The sequence below is a fragment of the Phocoena phocoena genome, chromosome 4, assembly GCF_963924675.1.
Source record: "Phocoena phocoena chromosome 4, mPhoPho1.1, whole genome shotgun sequence".
In the NCBI taxonomy this organism is placed as follows: Eukaryota; Metazoa; Chordata; class Mammalia; order Artiodactyla; family Phocoenidae; genus Phocoena; species Phocoena phocoena.
The window spans coordinates 134,127,124-134,143,296 of NC_089222.1; the positions used below are offsets into that span (position 1 = coordinate 134,127,124).

A 16,173-nucleotide genomic window follows, 5' to 3' on the forward strand; every position below is an offset into this window, starting at 1 on the left:
AGCACTGCAGCAAACACAAATGCTTGAGACATCCTTCTCTAGACAACACTGGTCTGAGGACTGTACGTGGTCCCTTCCCTGCTTTTTCCTTTTTTAAAATAAACACAACTTTGACGAGGCTGCCATCAGCCCCCTCCCAAACTTTAAGGCAACAAAGATTTTTAAACCTAAGCATTTCTCTCCATGATTATGTTACCAAAATCTCTAATGCTTCTACTCCTGCCTGAAAGCGAGGAGCCTTTCTACTTTTTCTACTGCCTGTACCAGGAACTTGGGTAAGGGTTCTCTCCAGTTTAGCAGTTTATTACAGACCAGCTCTGCAGTGATTCCTAACAGTTTGGGGATGCCAATTTTGTCTCTAAACACGGTATGGCTTCGGGAGGGCAGGACCCCTCAGACCTCTGCCATCTCCCACAGTCTTCGTCATGCTAACGTAAAAGCTCACCGAACCGACTAGGGAAGAAGCCTGGGCTGTACGAGTCCCTAGCAGGGACCCACCAACAGGGACCTTCAAACCCTTCGCCCTTGATAGAAGTTTCAATCACCCCATTAAGACATTTAACGCAACTAAACAATTTCTCCCAGGTGAGAAACCCCCCCTCCTAACTCCCCCTAACTCCCAGGTTTTAACGCTCGCCCACGATACAGCAGAAAACCTTAAATCTGGCTTCTGCAGGCCAGAATAGGCTCTGAAGAGAGGTCTGCGTTTGCTGTGTGACCCCCAAGTCAGAGGAAACATTTCTTGAGCTTGGATTTGACAGACATGAAATATTCGGATACCGTTCGGGTAATGCTTCCTTAGCTCTGAGAACACACGAAATCCGGGAATGAGCTCCGTGTCTGAAGTGGGAGGTGGGGTAAAGAATCACCTCTGATGGGACTGCCTGGGGTTTCCTCCTCTCCAGCCGTCAGCAAAGTGGGCAGGAACAGGGAGTGCTGGGTGAGCATCACGTGGACCACCGAGAGCTGAGTGAGCCGCGAGCGTGCGGCGCTTTCCGGGAGATACAGGAGCTGGACGGCAGCACAAAGGGCCTTTAAAAATGCATGGTCCTGATACCGAAATCTAGGGGGCAAGAATCAAAGGGAAAACTAGCTTCATAAACAACAGAAAACCTTTTTGCTCGACATTTTATCAAGGAAAACGTCCAACGTGCCACACAGGTGAGAATCCTGGAGTGCACAGGCATACACCCATCACCCAAACTACCCATGCTGCCGCAGCACACCTGCAGCATCACAAACCTAGTCGCCCACCCATCACAGGGAGCACTCCTGACCTGGCCTGCCTGCCAGGTCAGCTTCCCTCCTTCCTTCCTTTCAGCTACTCAAAACGCCCCTCTAACACCCCAGAAGGCTTCTCATCTTAAATCCCTTTAGAACCCACTAAAGAAATGAAAGCATCGCTCTGGAGAAAAAAGTTTTTAGTCACATGTGACTATTGTTAAGAATCACTTAGCACACAGGGAACATTCGAGAAACGCAAATTAACCAGACTCAAAGAAATGTCGTCATGTCACGAAGGTAATCCTCGGTTGCCATTTACCTCTGACTCACCTTCACTTATTTCTCTCTCTTGGGTATTTTTCTCTGTTTCAAACTGACGAATAATCAGGGAAATGAAAATTACAGGTGCAATGAAATACCGTTTCATGACTACCTGACTGCCAAAAAGAAAGAGTCTGACCACATCAACTGCTGGTGAGGAAGCGAGGACAAAACGAACTTCCACACCATGTTACGTCAGCTTGGAGAACACATCAAAAAATCTAGTAAAACTGGAGTTGTGCCCACGTTAAGAGCCAGCAAGTGACCCCTCCCCCGAAAATCTGGCACCTGGGCACAAAGAGACATGCAACGTTCACTGCAGGGTCGGGAGGGAGGAAGGAAGGAAAGAAGGGAGGTCCTGTCCACCAGTAGGACACTGGCTACATGAACTGGGGATCTCCATGTATCAACATGGGTAACTCAAAAACTTCTGAGTGCAAAAGAGGGACAATAAAGTGATACATCTGTATACAACGTCAAACTCAATAAACACTGTGGTTTATTGTTTAGAGACATACTGACATGCAACCAAAGTGTTAAACACACAGGGCCATGACAAAACTCAACCTCAGAAGAGTGACACTTTGGGGCAAGGGAAGGAAAGGACGCAATTAGGGCAAATAGAGAAAACTGTCAGCATTTATTAAATCTGGGTGCTCCTGTATTGTTCTCTGCACATTTCTGGCTTTTAAAAAATATTTCAGTAAAAAAAATTTATTTATTATTATTATTTTTGGCCGTGCTGCGTGGCTTGTGGGATCTTAGTTCCCTGACCAGGGATCGAACCCGGGTCCTTGGCAGTGGGAGCGCAGAGTCCTAACCACTGGACCACCAGGGAATTCCCAAAAAATATTTCATTTTTTAAAGGCTGCTCCTCTCATCGCTGTTAGAAGTACACACATGTCAACGGGCAAATCATTTTCCCTCCCCAACACTGCTGTCTCGTCTCGTCTGCCCAAAATGGGAGCAGCATCTGCTCTGCCACGTTCTTTACGCTAATAACAAGCTACACCACTGGCCCCGCACCGGCAAATACACTCACCGCCTTACCGAACAGCACCAAGAAAATAAATTCAACTTACTTGAGTCCAGTCTTCACAAATTTCTGCCAATCACCAGGATCAACTTCATTAAGTGAATTCTAGGAATAAAGAAAGCAAGAAATATATATGGAATATCCGAATTAATTTAAAATAGAGGACACAGAATTTAAATTACAGCCCTCCAGTAAATACAGAATATAGTTATCCAAGCAATTCGCAAAAGCTTGTAGTTGCTTCTTACTTTGATTTTTTTTTAATTGTTTTGTTATTTCCACTAGTAGCTCTGTCTTAGCATACCTATGATCACCAAATGACCAAAAGAAAATTCCCAAGTAGTTGTGTAACTTTCCCCTTTGTCCACCGTTCTGAATATCACTGACTGATCTGCGACACACAGAGGTGCAGCCACATGTGACTGTTTAAACACACGAGAGAACATCTACCCAGGGCAAGACCACTGCGCCCTAACAGGGCCAGTGTAGGTCCACAGTCCCTGACGGGGAGAAAAATCTCCAAACGTGGTGCATTATGTTACATCGGAAGAGTGGCTGCTCTGGGGGGAAGGGGACCAACTGGGAGAAAGCACAAGAGAGCTTTCTGGAATGATGAAAATCTTGGATAGCAGTGTGGGCACAGGGGTACGTGTATCTGTCAGCACTAAACTACACACTTAAGACCTCATATTCCACGAGATGAAAACCACACCTCAATTACAAGGAAAGGGCTGATGGAGATGCTGACGGTGAGGAAGCTGTGCACGTGTGGGAGAAGGGGGCATGTGGAAACTCTGAGTTTCCGCCCAACTTTGCTGTGAACCTAAAACTGCTCTAAAAGGTTAAGTCTGTTAAAAAGGGGGGGTGGGAAGCAAGAGAGAGAGAGAAAGAAAACAGCCAAGTGGGGTAAGGAGGGAGGCCTGTCCCAAGAACACAAATCCCTAGAAGAGCAGAGCCCAGCACCCCCGGCTCCACAGCTCGACTCCCTTACATCCCAGGAATGCTTCTCCTCCTCTTTCCTAGCTCTACTGGGTCAGGTTCCTACATGCCTTAAGTTCACAATCCTGTAACACAACACATTAAGCTCTTCAGGAAGCTAATGATCTCTGTGCAAAAATGTAACATTAAAAACAGAAGAAAATAAAGGCCCCCAAACAGCTAAATATTTCCAAATTTTATGAAAGCTCTAAACTCACAGAGCCAGGAAGCTCGTTGAACCCAAAGCACAGAAAACCTGAAGAAACGACGCTCTGGCATATCGCAATCATGTTGTTTAAGCAATGTAAAGAAAAAAGTCCTCAAAGCAGCTGGAGAAAAAAGGCATCATGTAAAGAGAAATACAGATAAGAGTGAGAGGTTTCTTATCAGAACCAACGCACCCCAGAAGACAGTAAAGCAACATCTTTGAAATGCCTGAAAAAAATAAAAACTGTTAGCCTGGAATTTTGTACCCAGTGAAACTCTTCCTAACTCAAACTGAGGCCAGTATTACCTGATCCTAAAGCCAGACAAGGACACTGCAAGAAAATACAATTATAAGCTAATACCCCTCGTGCACACAGATACAAAATTTCTTGGTAAAATGTCAGCAAATCAAATCCAACACTGTATAAAAATGAGAACATATCATGACCAAGTAGGTTTATTCTAGGAATGCAAGGCTGGTTTAACGTTCAAAAATCAGTTAGTATAATTCACCCCATTAACAGTCAAAACAAAAAACAATACCATATAACCATCTCAGGAGATGCAACCAAAAAGCATTCTGACAAATTCCTGCAACCATTCCTGATAAAAGATGGCTCATCGTTTCAAAGTTTGCCCTCCACCTGCCCGTCGCCTCCTAGACATGGCTCCTCTCATCCCCCACCAGGTCGAATTCACGCCACCTGGCTTGAATGTATCTGCAAACCTGGGTTTGTCTATCTCACTCTTCCCCTTAAAAATCTAACCAGGGGCTCTAATAAGAGACACCTACCAACAGTTCGTTTAATCTTAGCAGCATCTGCTTCTCTCGATCCTGGGTACCATCATCTTGCTGGCCGCCGCTAAAGGATGCGATCAGCCACTGTACACAGGCCTCCAGCAGAGTCTTTTTCCAAGCACGCAGCTCTTCCGCCGACCCTTCCAGGACAGCCAAGACAGAGTCAGCCACGACCCAACTGCAGCAGAAGACAAAACTCAGAGTTACAGGCACGCCCCAAATCCCTCTAGCTTTAAGTATATATAATCCAGCATCACAATGGGCCATATGAGGCAGACGCCCTGAGCCCTGGTCCCTACACTAACAACCCAAGCACAGAGATCACAGGCTTCCCCTGCCCCTTACGCAAACTTCAAAGACGTACCAGAACTTTTACGACTAGGGGAAACACTATTAGCACACCAGAAAAAGGATATATTGTCCAGACTTTGTCTAAATCAGGCTATCTCAGCCTCAGCACTGCTGACATTTTGGGCCAGATAATTCTCTCTTTGGGGGGAGGGGAGGGGGCCTGTCCTATGCATTACAGGATATTTAGCAGCACCCTTGGCCTCCACCCTCTAGCAGCCAGAAGCAACAAGCCCCCCATACCCCTATCGTGACAGTAAAAGGTGTCAGGCGTTGCCAAATGTTCCCTGGAGCGGGCAAAATCACCCCTGGTTGATAAGCACGGCTCTAAGGGAATCAGAACCGCCCACTTATGGAGATGAACTTGCTCCAGCCAGGATGAAGTAGAGTTCTCGGAGGAGCTGCGTTCTCCCCAACTGTACAACAGCAATGCAGCGATTTCCACCGCTTTATAACCACTACAGCGAAAAGGGAAGCCGAGACAGGGAGAGCCGTTACACAATCTGAGCCTTCACACCTCTTGTGACTGCCTGGAGTCTGAAGCAAGCGGGGCAATCGGTCCATGAGGACACGGAGGTCCTTGGCTCTTGCAAATGGGACCAGCTGGGCCAGGATCTCCTGATGCAGCCCAGACTCTAGGGGCCCGTCAGCACTGAGAAGCCTGGTCTGCAGCGGCCTCCACAGGGCCTTCCTCAAGACAGGCATGACAGCAGAGGGTACTGGGGCAGAGACAAGCAGGGGAGAGAAGTGAGCGCCGTGGAGCACGACAGCCGGCTCACAAGGGCTGGCGGCTCTGTTTCAGGAAACCTGTGACCTGGGTGATGTCACACTGGTAGCACGAGACTGACCACGGCAGGAGCTGTGACGCCACGGAAATCGGCAAATGCTACAAATCAGTCTCCCCCAAGAGCCGGCGGTTAAAACATTTACCAGCACGCCACCGGTCACCTCTCATCACTCAACCCTAACAGTCCCGCAGGCCCTGGGCACAGCCCCGGCTCGAGGGTCATGACGAGACGGTGAGCACCCAGGTCCTGAACTCACTTGGAGAACCACTGGCCGGAAGACGCCCTCCTGCAGGGGCGCTCTTATTTTTTAAAAACATCTGTTATTGATGATACGAAGCTATGCAGCACAGGGGCAAAGCAGTGAGTGAAAAATCATTCGTACACACGATAAAAACGAATTAAATTGAATTGGAGGTGATCAGGAAGTGCCTTGGACCTGAAACCCAATGGGTGGAGAGAGAAGAGAGAGCGGGGCCCAGCCGAGTGCCTCGGCTCAGCACGGACTCACCAACGCTCCCAACGGTGGGGAGAGGGGGACGGGGCAAAGGACCATCACCCACGCCACTCTCTCAACCTAACAAGACCCAGCTGGGGCCGCTCCTTCCTTGGCCCCCAGCGGCCATAGCTACCGCCCACCACTGGCTCCAGCTTCCCGTGGGCAACTCGGGGTTGATGGGAGCTCCATCCTCAGACCTGGGTCAGACATCTGAGGAGAAACAGAACTAAGCGATACCTCCAGAATGTGAAGTCCCAGGGCTTAAGGGTGGACACACAGCTCTCAGCCCTCCTGGCTGCCCAAACCCACCCTTCCTGTACCTGCCGCGGGGCGCGTGAAGCGTTCGCGGGTCCTGCACTGGGTGTACATGCGGATGACAGGGAGGAAGTCGTCCAGGGCCTCCTGCACGCAGAGCCCCAGGCTGGCCCGCCTGCACCACCGCTCAAAGCGCAGCAGGTGGGGCCAGCTGTGCTGCAGGAGCAAGGCCGCGGTGCCCAGGGCCGCCGGCGTCCGCCGGGCCAGGCAGTAGTCGAGCAGAGTGACCCCGACTGCGGGGGCCAGAGCCGGCTCTCTCTGCACAGCCTGGAGGAGCACGGCGTCCAGCTCGTCCACGGCCAGCGCGGGCAGCAAAGCCCCCAGGCCTCTCACGTACTCGGAGGCCTGGAGGAGCTCACCGCTCTGCAGCTGCTCCTGGGGGCGGCTGGTCAGCAGCTGGACCAGGGTCTCCCCGAGAGCGTTCAGGTGTCTCTCCTTCTGGCGGGACTCAGTGGGTCGCTGGGCCACCAGGTGGGCCTCGGGCAGGCTCAGCAGGGCCAGGGTGACCTCCCGGAGCTGGGTGCCCTCCATGTACGGGTGCAGCCCCTGCAGGGCTTCAAGCTGAGGAAGGGTCTTCGGCATCGGCGTGGCTGCGCGGGCCCTCTGGTTCCGCAGCTCTTTCAGGACGCTCTGGGTGATGGCCTCTGAGTACCTGGCCAGGAGCCCCAGCTGACCAAGGCTCTGGAGGACGGGGGCATTCGCCACCAGCAGCGGAAGGACCCCCGCGCTGAGGTGGGCCGCCAGGAGCTTCACGAGGACGGGACTGAGGGTGTGCGGGGGGAGCGCCTGCTGCTCCAGGGCCAGGTACCAGCCCTCCAGCGTGGGATGCTTGAGGATGGCCACGAGCACCTCCTCCAGCGTCTGAAACACAGTGACAGGGCACAGGCCTCACCCACGGCTCTGCCAGCAGCTGCCACTGAGGAGGACGGAGAGCAGAAAGCAGCTTTCCCAAGCCACTCCACCCTCAAGCCCAAGTCCCAGTGCCCCTCTCAGGGGTGCCTGCAGCACCCCAACCCAAGCCCAAAGCTCTTACCCCATCATAACGCACCTCTTCCCCTGTACAACGACGGGGCCTGGACTGTGACTCGGTCAGTGACCCCCAGCCCAGCAGGAAGCTGACGAACGCAGCCTGAATGAGTTTACCATGCAGTAAAACTGCTCTCCCCAGTCACTCAGGCAGGGCCGGGCCACGTAGAAATGCCAAAATGGGATGACGATCAACTGTCTCCTGGTTTCTCCCTAGCAGCCCTGCCCTCCTAAATAAATCTGGTTGAGGGACGTGGGTACCACCCGACCACCAGGGCAGGGCTACCCTGGCTTCGGAGAGGCTCTGTGGCTGGGGAAGATGGGTAGGGGTTAAACGATCCGGAACTGAAGGTGAAACTGCGTCCACTTCCAGAAGGAGGCTGGGCCTCGAGTGACCCCCTGAGGAACTAGCTCTGACCCCAAGACTAGTGTAAACCACTGAGCAGAGAGCAGCTGAGTGCACCCTGCTGGATTAGACGATGGCTTCACGCAGCCTCGCTGAACGCGATTCCTAGTCAATGAAGTCACCCAGTCCCCGGGGACAGAAATAAATTTTTTTCCTTATTTACTCTTCAGGAAGGAAAGAGGAGCCTACCACACTTTCCAACTGAGCTTTCCCAAACAGAAAGAAAAACAGAAAAGCACACATCAGGAGTGCTTTGCCCAACGACTGGCTAACAGGTGGTCTTGCACCAACAAATGCCCCCCCAAGAAAGCCCGCCTGGAGATCAAAGGAAGGGAGCCATGCGTTCGACTGTGGACTGAGGAGCACGCCTGCACCCAAACCCAGTACAACAGGTCAAATGGCAAGTGGTGAGAAAGATTCGGCCTGGCCCCAGTTCAAAAGCTGACTCACGAGACTGCCAGCAGGAGAGGAAGGCTCACTCTTCCCCAGGCAGTGTGGTCGCTGTGTGTGTTCACGAGGAAGGGCCCCACCCACTGCCCAGCCTTCGCTCAACACAGGTTGCAACCCTTTAAGAGGAAAATACGCAGTCCGAGTTCTCAGGACGCTCACGGCACAGTGGGAGGGAAAGTGCTCGCAGCAGGGCAAGTGTGAGCAGAGAAGCGACTGGAAAGATGAACGCCCCAAGTAAACAGTGCTTCTCTCGGGGTGGGCGGGGGATGGTGCTTAGGGCCTCCTTTGGAGTTCTCTGCACCTCCCTACTTCCCTGCAGCGAACACGTACTTGCTTTTAACCAGAATGGAGGGAAAGCCAGTGACTGTGACCTCACAGGAAAAGGCGAACCAGAAGGAGACCCAGGGAGGAAGGGCGGCGGTACCTTGTCATCGGCCAACTCCAGCGAGGCCATGGACTCCACGTCCAAAAAGAGGTCAGACTCAGCCTGGGCGGCCTGGCGCTTCTGCTGGTTCTGGGCGTCCAGCTGCTGACAGTGGATGACCAGGTGCCTGAGGAGGTCCAGGAGGAACTGCAGCAGGGGAGGCCCCGTCCTCCTGCCCAGCTGTGAGGACCAGACACACACGACCCTCAGGCCCAGGAAGGGCTGACAGTCACCAGAACACTGACTGCCGCGTCCCCCCAGGGCCAGAAGGGGAGAGTTGCCAGAAACAAGAATCAAGGAGGGAAGCAGGCTTAGATGGAAACTCCCGGTAAACTGCAAACAACCTCAAAGTCATTTCTTTTTCTTTTTTTCTTATAAAAGTTTCTAAAATTTATTTATTTATTTTTGGCTGCGTTCGGCCTCCATTGCTGCGCATGGGCTTTCTCTAGTTGCGGCGAGCAAGGGCTCCTCTTTGTTGCGGTGCGCGGGCTTCTCATTGTGCTGGCTTCTCTTGTTGCGGAGCACGGGCTCTAGGCGCGTGGGCTCAGTAGTTGTGGCACATGGGTTCAGTAGGTGTGGCACGTGGGCTCAGTAGTTGTGGCTCGCAGGCTCTAGAGCGCAGGCTCAGTAGTTGTGGCACGAAGGCTTAGTTGCTCTGCGGCACGTGGGATCTTCCCGGACCAGGGCTCAAACCCGTGTCCCGTGCACTGGCAGGCGGATTCTTAACCACTGCGCCACCAGGGAAGCCCTCAAAGTCACTTCTTAACAAGACACGTCCTCCTAAATCTTGACGAAACACACAGATTTATTTTGACCAAGATGAGGGGGAAAAGCCCACCTCAGAACCTAAACTAAGGGACTTCCCTCGTGGTCCAGTGGCTAAGACTCTGCACTCCCAGTGCAGGGGTGCCGGGTACAATCCCTGGTCAGGGAACTAGATCCCACATGCCGCACCTAAGAGTTCCATCTGCCGCAAGTAAAAAAGATCCCGCGTGCGGCAACTAAGACCCGAAGCAGCCAAATAAATAAATATTAAAACAACAACAGCAACAAACCTAAACCATAAATCTGTAAACCACCTCAGGGACAGAAGGCCCGACAATGAGCCGCCGAATTAAAACTTATAAAGGCAGAGGGGACGCCTGGTCGTGCCGCGGACCCGCTCAGCTGTGGGAAGGGCCCCGCCCGGCCTCAGCTGCCCCAGCGACCACGTTCAGCTGTGCGTGGCTCCCAGTCTGAGGTCTGTGCCTCTGCTCCAGGGAGAGGGCACAGCACCCGGAGCCGAGGCTCCCAAACCGCGGCCCGCTCGGGGCCCTGCACGCTGGCCACTGCCCTCCCCGTGTGCGGACAAACGGGGCGACGGTGGGGCCCCAGGCCTCCATCCACACCGTCACTCAGCGTGGACCCGACCGGCAGAAGGCCACACTCTCTGCAGGTGGTGAAGCCAGGGAGCGGGGGCAGCGCTGACCTGGCCGAAGTTCTCCACGGTGCTCTTGAGGTACAGCAGCAGGTGTCTGGCGGAGCGCAGCGCCTGGTGCGTAGGGAGGTGCAGGAGGGCAGCCCGCAGCCGCCCCTGGACCCCCTCGTCCAGGAGCGGGAATGTGCCCGGGCCCTGGCCCTGACCTTGGCCCTGGCCCGTGTAGGCCATCTGCAGCAGGGCACTGAAAGAGGAGGCTGGGGGGTCCGGCGGAGCAGGGCTGCCCAACGTCTGCAGCGCCTGGGAGACAGCAGGGGAGGAAAGAGAAAAGACAGATCGGCACCGGGGCAAAGGGCACAGGGTGCTAAAACAGGGACAGGGCGACACGCACACAGAGGGACGTTTCACAAAAATCACCTACTGATACTAAATCTATGTGACCCTGTGGCTTTTTATTCAAGTCAAGTCCCAACACGCTCGGTTACACGTATTTTCCTAGCGTGCGTCCACGTGAGGGCACTGAGCCGGGGAGGTATTTACACGCCCTGGAGAACAGAGGTCACGCGGCACAGAGACAGGATTTTACTCACAGGAGTCACTGTTATTAATCCCTGGAAACTGGGAAATGCCACCCTGGGAAGGAGCCGGCTGGGTGAGCTGCATGCCTTTCAAAGGCCTCCCCCGGGAGGACGGAAGGATGAGAGGACATGGCCGGACGGAAGATACGTTCCTGAAGTCATTCCGTCTCCAAGTGGGTCATTTCTTCTAACTTAGTTCCCAAACTGCCTTCTTTATTCACCCCACATGGCTTTTCTTGTTATAACTCCAAACACTGTTTCCTAAGGCCAGTACAACTAGGCCGCATGGTGCCCCGAAACTCAGTGGGGCTCGACCCTGGACCAGCAACAGCATGATCCGGGAACTTGTTAGAAATGCACATTCCCGGGCCCGCCCCAGACCTGCTGAATCACACGGCCAGCGACCACGTCTGAATGAGCGTCTGGGGGATCCTGACGCGCCCTCACGGGTGAGAACCGCCGAGTGCCTGACTCCACGGAGTGGACGCCTACACCTGGAGCGCCATGCAGCACAGCACGGACTGCTAACACCCACGGAAGCTGCTGTGTGGCTCTGACCACCTCCTGACCACGGCCTGTCAGGTGGGGAAGGCGGCGATAGCCGTGATGGGCCCGGGCTCTGGAGCCCAGAGGCCTGCCTGGATCCTGAGTCTACCACTGCCTGGGGGCAGAACTGCTCTGAACCTCAGTTTCCCCATGTGTACAAGGAGGATAGTTAAGTCCAGACCCCTCTCTGAGTTGTGAGGATTAAATGGCATAAAATACGTGTGATGCACCTAGGGATGAGGCCTTCACAAACCATGCACATGCAATCAACACAGGCTCCTGCTACCAAGTTCATAAGAGGAAGAGGTCCTCCTTAGCCGCCTGCTTTTTCAAGCGCAGCCACAACTGAGCGAACACACGAAAGCACACAACACAAAGTGAATTTCTTGCTCCACCCAGCAATCCTAAGCACGCTGCATCAGAGCCAGACCTGCGGCATCCCTTTTAAGAATGCAGTCCCCACCAGGAGGAAACCATTTCTTTCTTTCTTTTTTCACTTTCCCGTCTAGCAGAGCATAGCCAGCTAGCGGCCTTCAGGTCTAACCGCTGAGCGTGCCAAGTCTAGGGGCCGCTGAGGTGAGCAGACGAGGGCCGTGAGGCGAGGGCGCACAGACCACTCCGGAAGGGAGGAGAAGGAGATCCCGCCCCCAACCCCAGCCTCAAAGCCCAAACGTGCAGCCGGCAGCGAATTCAGTTCCGCTGCATCGCGGAGCCCCTCGGGGTCTCGTCACATTAGCCGAGCGGCAGAGATACCACGTGCCTTCCTCTCCTACTCTGGGGAGACGAGAAGGTGAAGAGCGTTCACCCTGTTAAGCTGTGAAAGCTACACAGCTGGGGTACAGCCCACTGCGGCCCACAGGGAGGAACCTCCGGGGGTTTCTAGGTTTACGCAGGAGTGGTGGTTGGACGCAGCTCACCAAGGCCTCTCGGGCTGGCTCCGGGATCCAGAGGCTGTAGTATCTGTTGAACCTGGACAGCTGACGGCAGCAAGGTGGGAGCGGAGGCTCCAACTTGTCATAAGACTGAAGCAGGAGACACAGAGCCAGCGGGTCTCTCTGGGTGTGGAGGAGGTCCGTCAACACCCCTGTCAGATACGCCACGATGCTTTCTCCTGCAAAGGAGGGAGACACAGCAGGGAGAGGCTTGCTGGGACCGCCCTTCTGTGACCCATCAATAACACCAACTCCCACCCATATTCAAGACCCAGAAAGAGTCATAACCATTCCGCCAGCGATCACACAACCATGCTGGAAGGCAGATGCTACCACTGCAGACCACGCCAGACTGTTATTATACATACAGCACACAGTCAGACATCGGCTGCTGAGGCCCAGAAGTGGAGACCCAGGCACGGAAGAGGTGAGGCCAGGGCCACCCGGGACAGGGACTTGCTTGGTGCAAACCAATCCATTTCCACTTCCTTGGCACACAAGCCTCCCTTGCAGTTAGGCTGGGACCACACGACTCGCTTAGCCACTTCCAGGCCTGGCCAGAACACCTCTGCTTGACTGTCCACTCTCTCTTCCTCTTCCACAGTGACCTTGGAAGCCACATGTTGAGATGGCACAGCTACAGGATGGGAGCAGCCAGGATCCCTGAGCTACCTCCTGGACAACAGCCACCCAGGAGAGCACCTGACCTGTCCTGGACCATGACACGGTCGAGAGAGAGACCTTTGTTCCTTAAACCACTGACGCATTGTGGCGTATGTGTTACTGCAGCAAAGCCTGAGCGATCCTGACTAATTACACCGCTGCGGTCTGTGAGTGCTCTCTTGGGTCTGTGTTGCCTGGATACCCAGTAAGGACGAAGGACTTGTACCTCAGCATCAAGGTATCAAGAATAAATACTGAAGAGAAAATACCGGTGTTACAGCAGGTGTCTGTGCAGCCATGCAAACACATTATTTCAGACTCATCCGTCAAACGACCCATTTCCCAACAGCCTAGCCAGCCTCTAGATTCCTACCCCTGTACGCTTAGCTCTACCAGCTGTGCAGCTATCACTTTGGTGGGTCTGAACCCCTGCTGCCTTGGGTTTTCAGCAATTATTTCCAAAGCCCTCGGAATCCCACCTCCTACCCCACAGAGGCCCAGCTGGCCTGATGCAGCCATAACATTCTCACTACACACAGGTACCTGCTTCACTTTCTGTTCCAAGGAGCAACTTATTCCTGGCTTCCAGGGCAGCGGGGACCACAGCACTGAACGGGAACGTGAGCACGACCATGTCTTCATTCAGTAAGAATCCAACCTCCTCATCCAAGCCTTCGCTGCCCTCCACCAGGACATCCACCATGTCGAGAACATCTGAGGCAGAAAGATGGGAATCAGGGCCAGGCAAGAGGTGGCAAAGGAGTCTACTGCAAGAATCCCACAGGTAGGGCAAGCGAGAGAACGTTTGCAAAAAGAGGAAAAAACAAAAGCTAAACTTCTCTTGCGGGAAAATGCTTAGTGTAATGTTTGATTCTAAACAAATAAGGGCATTATCTATAAAATCTTAAGACCTCTGCCAGACAAAATGCAGGACTATCCAGCTCAGGTAGTAACAGGTTGAAGTTTCCTCGCGTGACACTGAGAAGCCCGGAAACTTTAACCTGGATAGTCATGGAAATAAGCCAAAATCTGAGAAGCCACAGAGCATAAGGCTTGACGCACAGACTAGGGCCAGAGTGTCTGAAGTCAAATCCTGACTTTGCTACATCCTCGCTGTGTGAGGCTGAGCAGATTGCTTAACCTCTCTGTGCCCCAGCTGCCTTGTCAATACATAAAATGAGGATAACCCACCCCTCCCCAACTTGGGGTTGTTTATGAGGTTACATGAGTTAGGATTTATTAAGAGCTTAGAGCATCACCTGGCACAGAGTAAACACTGCACAAATAAAAACAACGCAGCAAATAAGCCCTGCACCTACTTCCTGTTACATAAACAAATAAGGGGATTTCCAATTCCAGAGGCAGCTGATCTCTGATGCAAAGAAATGGGGTGTCTGCCCTCTGCACAAGGCTTCAGTGCAATTCTGTTTTGTCTCTAATACACCACCGTGGCTGGCTCTTCAGAAGCCCACGGAGTGCAGGGAGCAGCACCCACCGTCAATGTGGGAGATGGGAACGCTGACGTCATCGGCGTCCTGCCGCGTCACGGAGGCCTGCAGGGCGCTGGCTTCCTGGACAAAGTCAGACGCTTTGTCCGTGTACGAATAGGGATTCGCCACCAACGTCAGGAGAACCTGAGCATTAAAGAGTCACGTGGGAAATATTTAGATGGTCACACGTGAAATGAAAAACGCCCCCAAATGTCGCAAGTAAAATAAAGGGAAGAGCAAAAATCTTAACAGGCCTTCAGAGAACAATCGTTTTTCTGCAAAGTTTTTTTAAAAAAACTTTTTGTTGTAGATTTTTAAAAAGTATCTCCTTTTCACATCAGACTATTGCTTTTAATACCGCTCTTAGTGTACCACTAATCCCTCCTACAAAACCAAACGCCCAAAAGGAAGTTAACAGCACACAGTGATATAGTCCCATTTTACAGATTCTAAAACTAAATCGTTCTGACATCTCAGCAAGAATTAGGACATGAGTCAGGAGGAGAGGCCTCTGGGCTCTGGCACATCAGAAACGCCTTAACCATACTGAGGGTCACTTAGTACGCCGTCCTGAACGTGCTCTCTTTACGTGGGAAATACGTGCTCACGCGTTCCAAAAACTGAATCACGGCCTCCTTGTTCTCCTGCTCGGTGCCATCCAGGTGTTCCAGCCACAGCTCCAGCTCCTGCCAGGTGTGCTCAAACACCCCTGTGTCCCGCAGGATCTGAAAAATCAGGGAAGAACCCGCTTTCCGTGGGTCCTCTGAGACCCACGGAGCACAGAGGGGGTAAAAGTTCCATCCAGTTTTATCCTAAAAGCTACGCTTCAGAACAACCCCCACTGTTGAGGGAAACGAGGAAAAGAGGTCGCTCTGGGCTCGATCAAGGAGAACACAGCCCCTCGTCTCACTGCTGCTTATTCCTCTCCTTCAGCTCCTAAATAATAAAAAGGGAAAATATCCCGCTGCTACTTGAAAGTCTGCTTTTCAACCTGGGACTTGACTCCTCCCAGCCACTCAACCCTCAGCCTGCATGAAATTCTCCAAGACAGTGACCCAGACAGGCCGAATCATCTCAACGTGGCTTCTCAAGACCCAGGCCTGGGCCAGAAGCACCACCTTACTTCTGTTCTAAGGGAGCAGAACTTGTTACGAGGCAGGACTTGCTTAAATGACATCCCCAAATGGCCCGACGACAGAACTCGGGGTCTCAGCAGCCCCTCGGCACGAACCCTGCACAGAGTGCTCCAAGGGAGAGCCTGACGTGCCATTCCACCCACATGCAGGGAGTGATCATGAAATCACACCTGCACAACCTCGCAGAGGTCACGACCTAGACTTTCGCGTCCTCCAAGCAGCTCAGGCGAGGTTGAAGGGTGGCAAGACCACTGGCACTTCAAAGGTAAAATCTCTGTACCCTAAATACAATGAATGTGATTTTTCTAGCAACCCGCCCGGCCCCGGCCCTGACCAGGATGTCTGCTGCCCAGTGGAACCAAGGAACTAGATTTCCTAGCGCTGCAGCAAGACCTGACGTAGCCCTGGAAGATGAGTTCAAGTGTAAGAAAGAAGAGACGCCGACAAACTCCTCATTCCCTTCCACTGACTCTGGCGACACCTGTGCTGTGGGTGACGGCTGCGGTCAATCGCCAGGGCCCTGGAGGAGGCCGAGTCTGGAGCTGAGGGAAGAGGCATCGCCTATTAAATTGTTCCCCAGAGGGCTGAAACCT

The 16,173-nt window shown here is 53.0% G+C and overlaps 1 protein-coding gene across 1 annotated transcript in view; it reads right to left on the bottom strand.

Annotated features, from left to right (window-relative positions):
• Nucleotides 1-16,173, bottom strand: part of URB1 (URB1 ribosome biogenesis homolog) — a 63,995-nt gene that overhangs the window by 18,919 nt on the left and 28,903 nt on the right. Inside the window, exons 16-26 of the mRNA XM_065875909.1 lie at nucleotides 15,053-15,169; nucleotides 14,450-14,588; nucleotides 13,498-13,668; nucleotides 12,277-12,470; nucleotides 10,287-10,535; nucleotides 8,819-8,998; nucleotides 6,518-7,373; nucleotides 5,431-5,632; nucleotides 4,560-4,743; nucleotides 2,628-2,686; nucleotides 870-1,063 (exon numbers count right to left, since the gene is read on the bottom strand). Coding sequence (XP_065731981.1) covers nucleotides 870-1,063; nucleotides 2,628-2,686; nucleotides 4,560-4,743; nucleotides 5,431-5,632; nucleotides 6,518-7,373; nucleotides 8,819-8,998; nucleotides 10,287-10,535; nucleotides 12,277-12,470; nucleotides 13,498-13,668; nucleotides 14,450-14,588; nucleotides 15,053-15,169 — 2,545 coding nt within the window. The remainder of the gene's footprint in view (nucleotides 1-869; nucleotides 1,064-2,627; nucleotides 2,687-4,559; nucleotides 4,744-5,430; nucleotides 5,633-6,517; nucleotides 7,374-8,818; nucleotides 8,999-10,286; nucleotides 10,536-12,276; nucleotides 12,471-13,497; nucleotides 13,669-14,449; nucleotides 14,589-15,052; nucleotides 15,170-16,173) is intronic.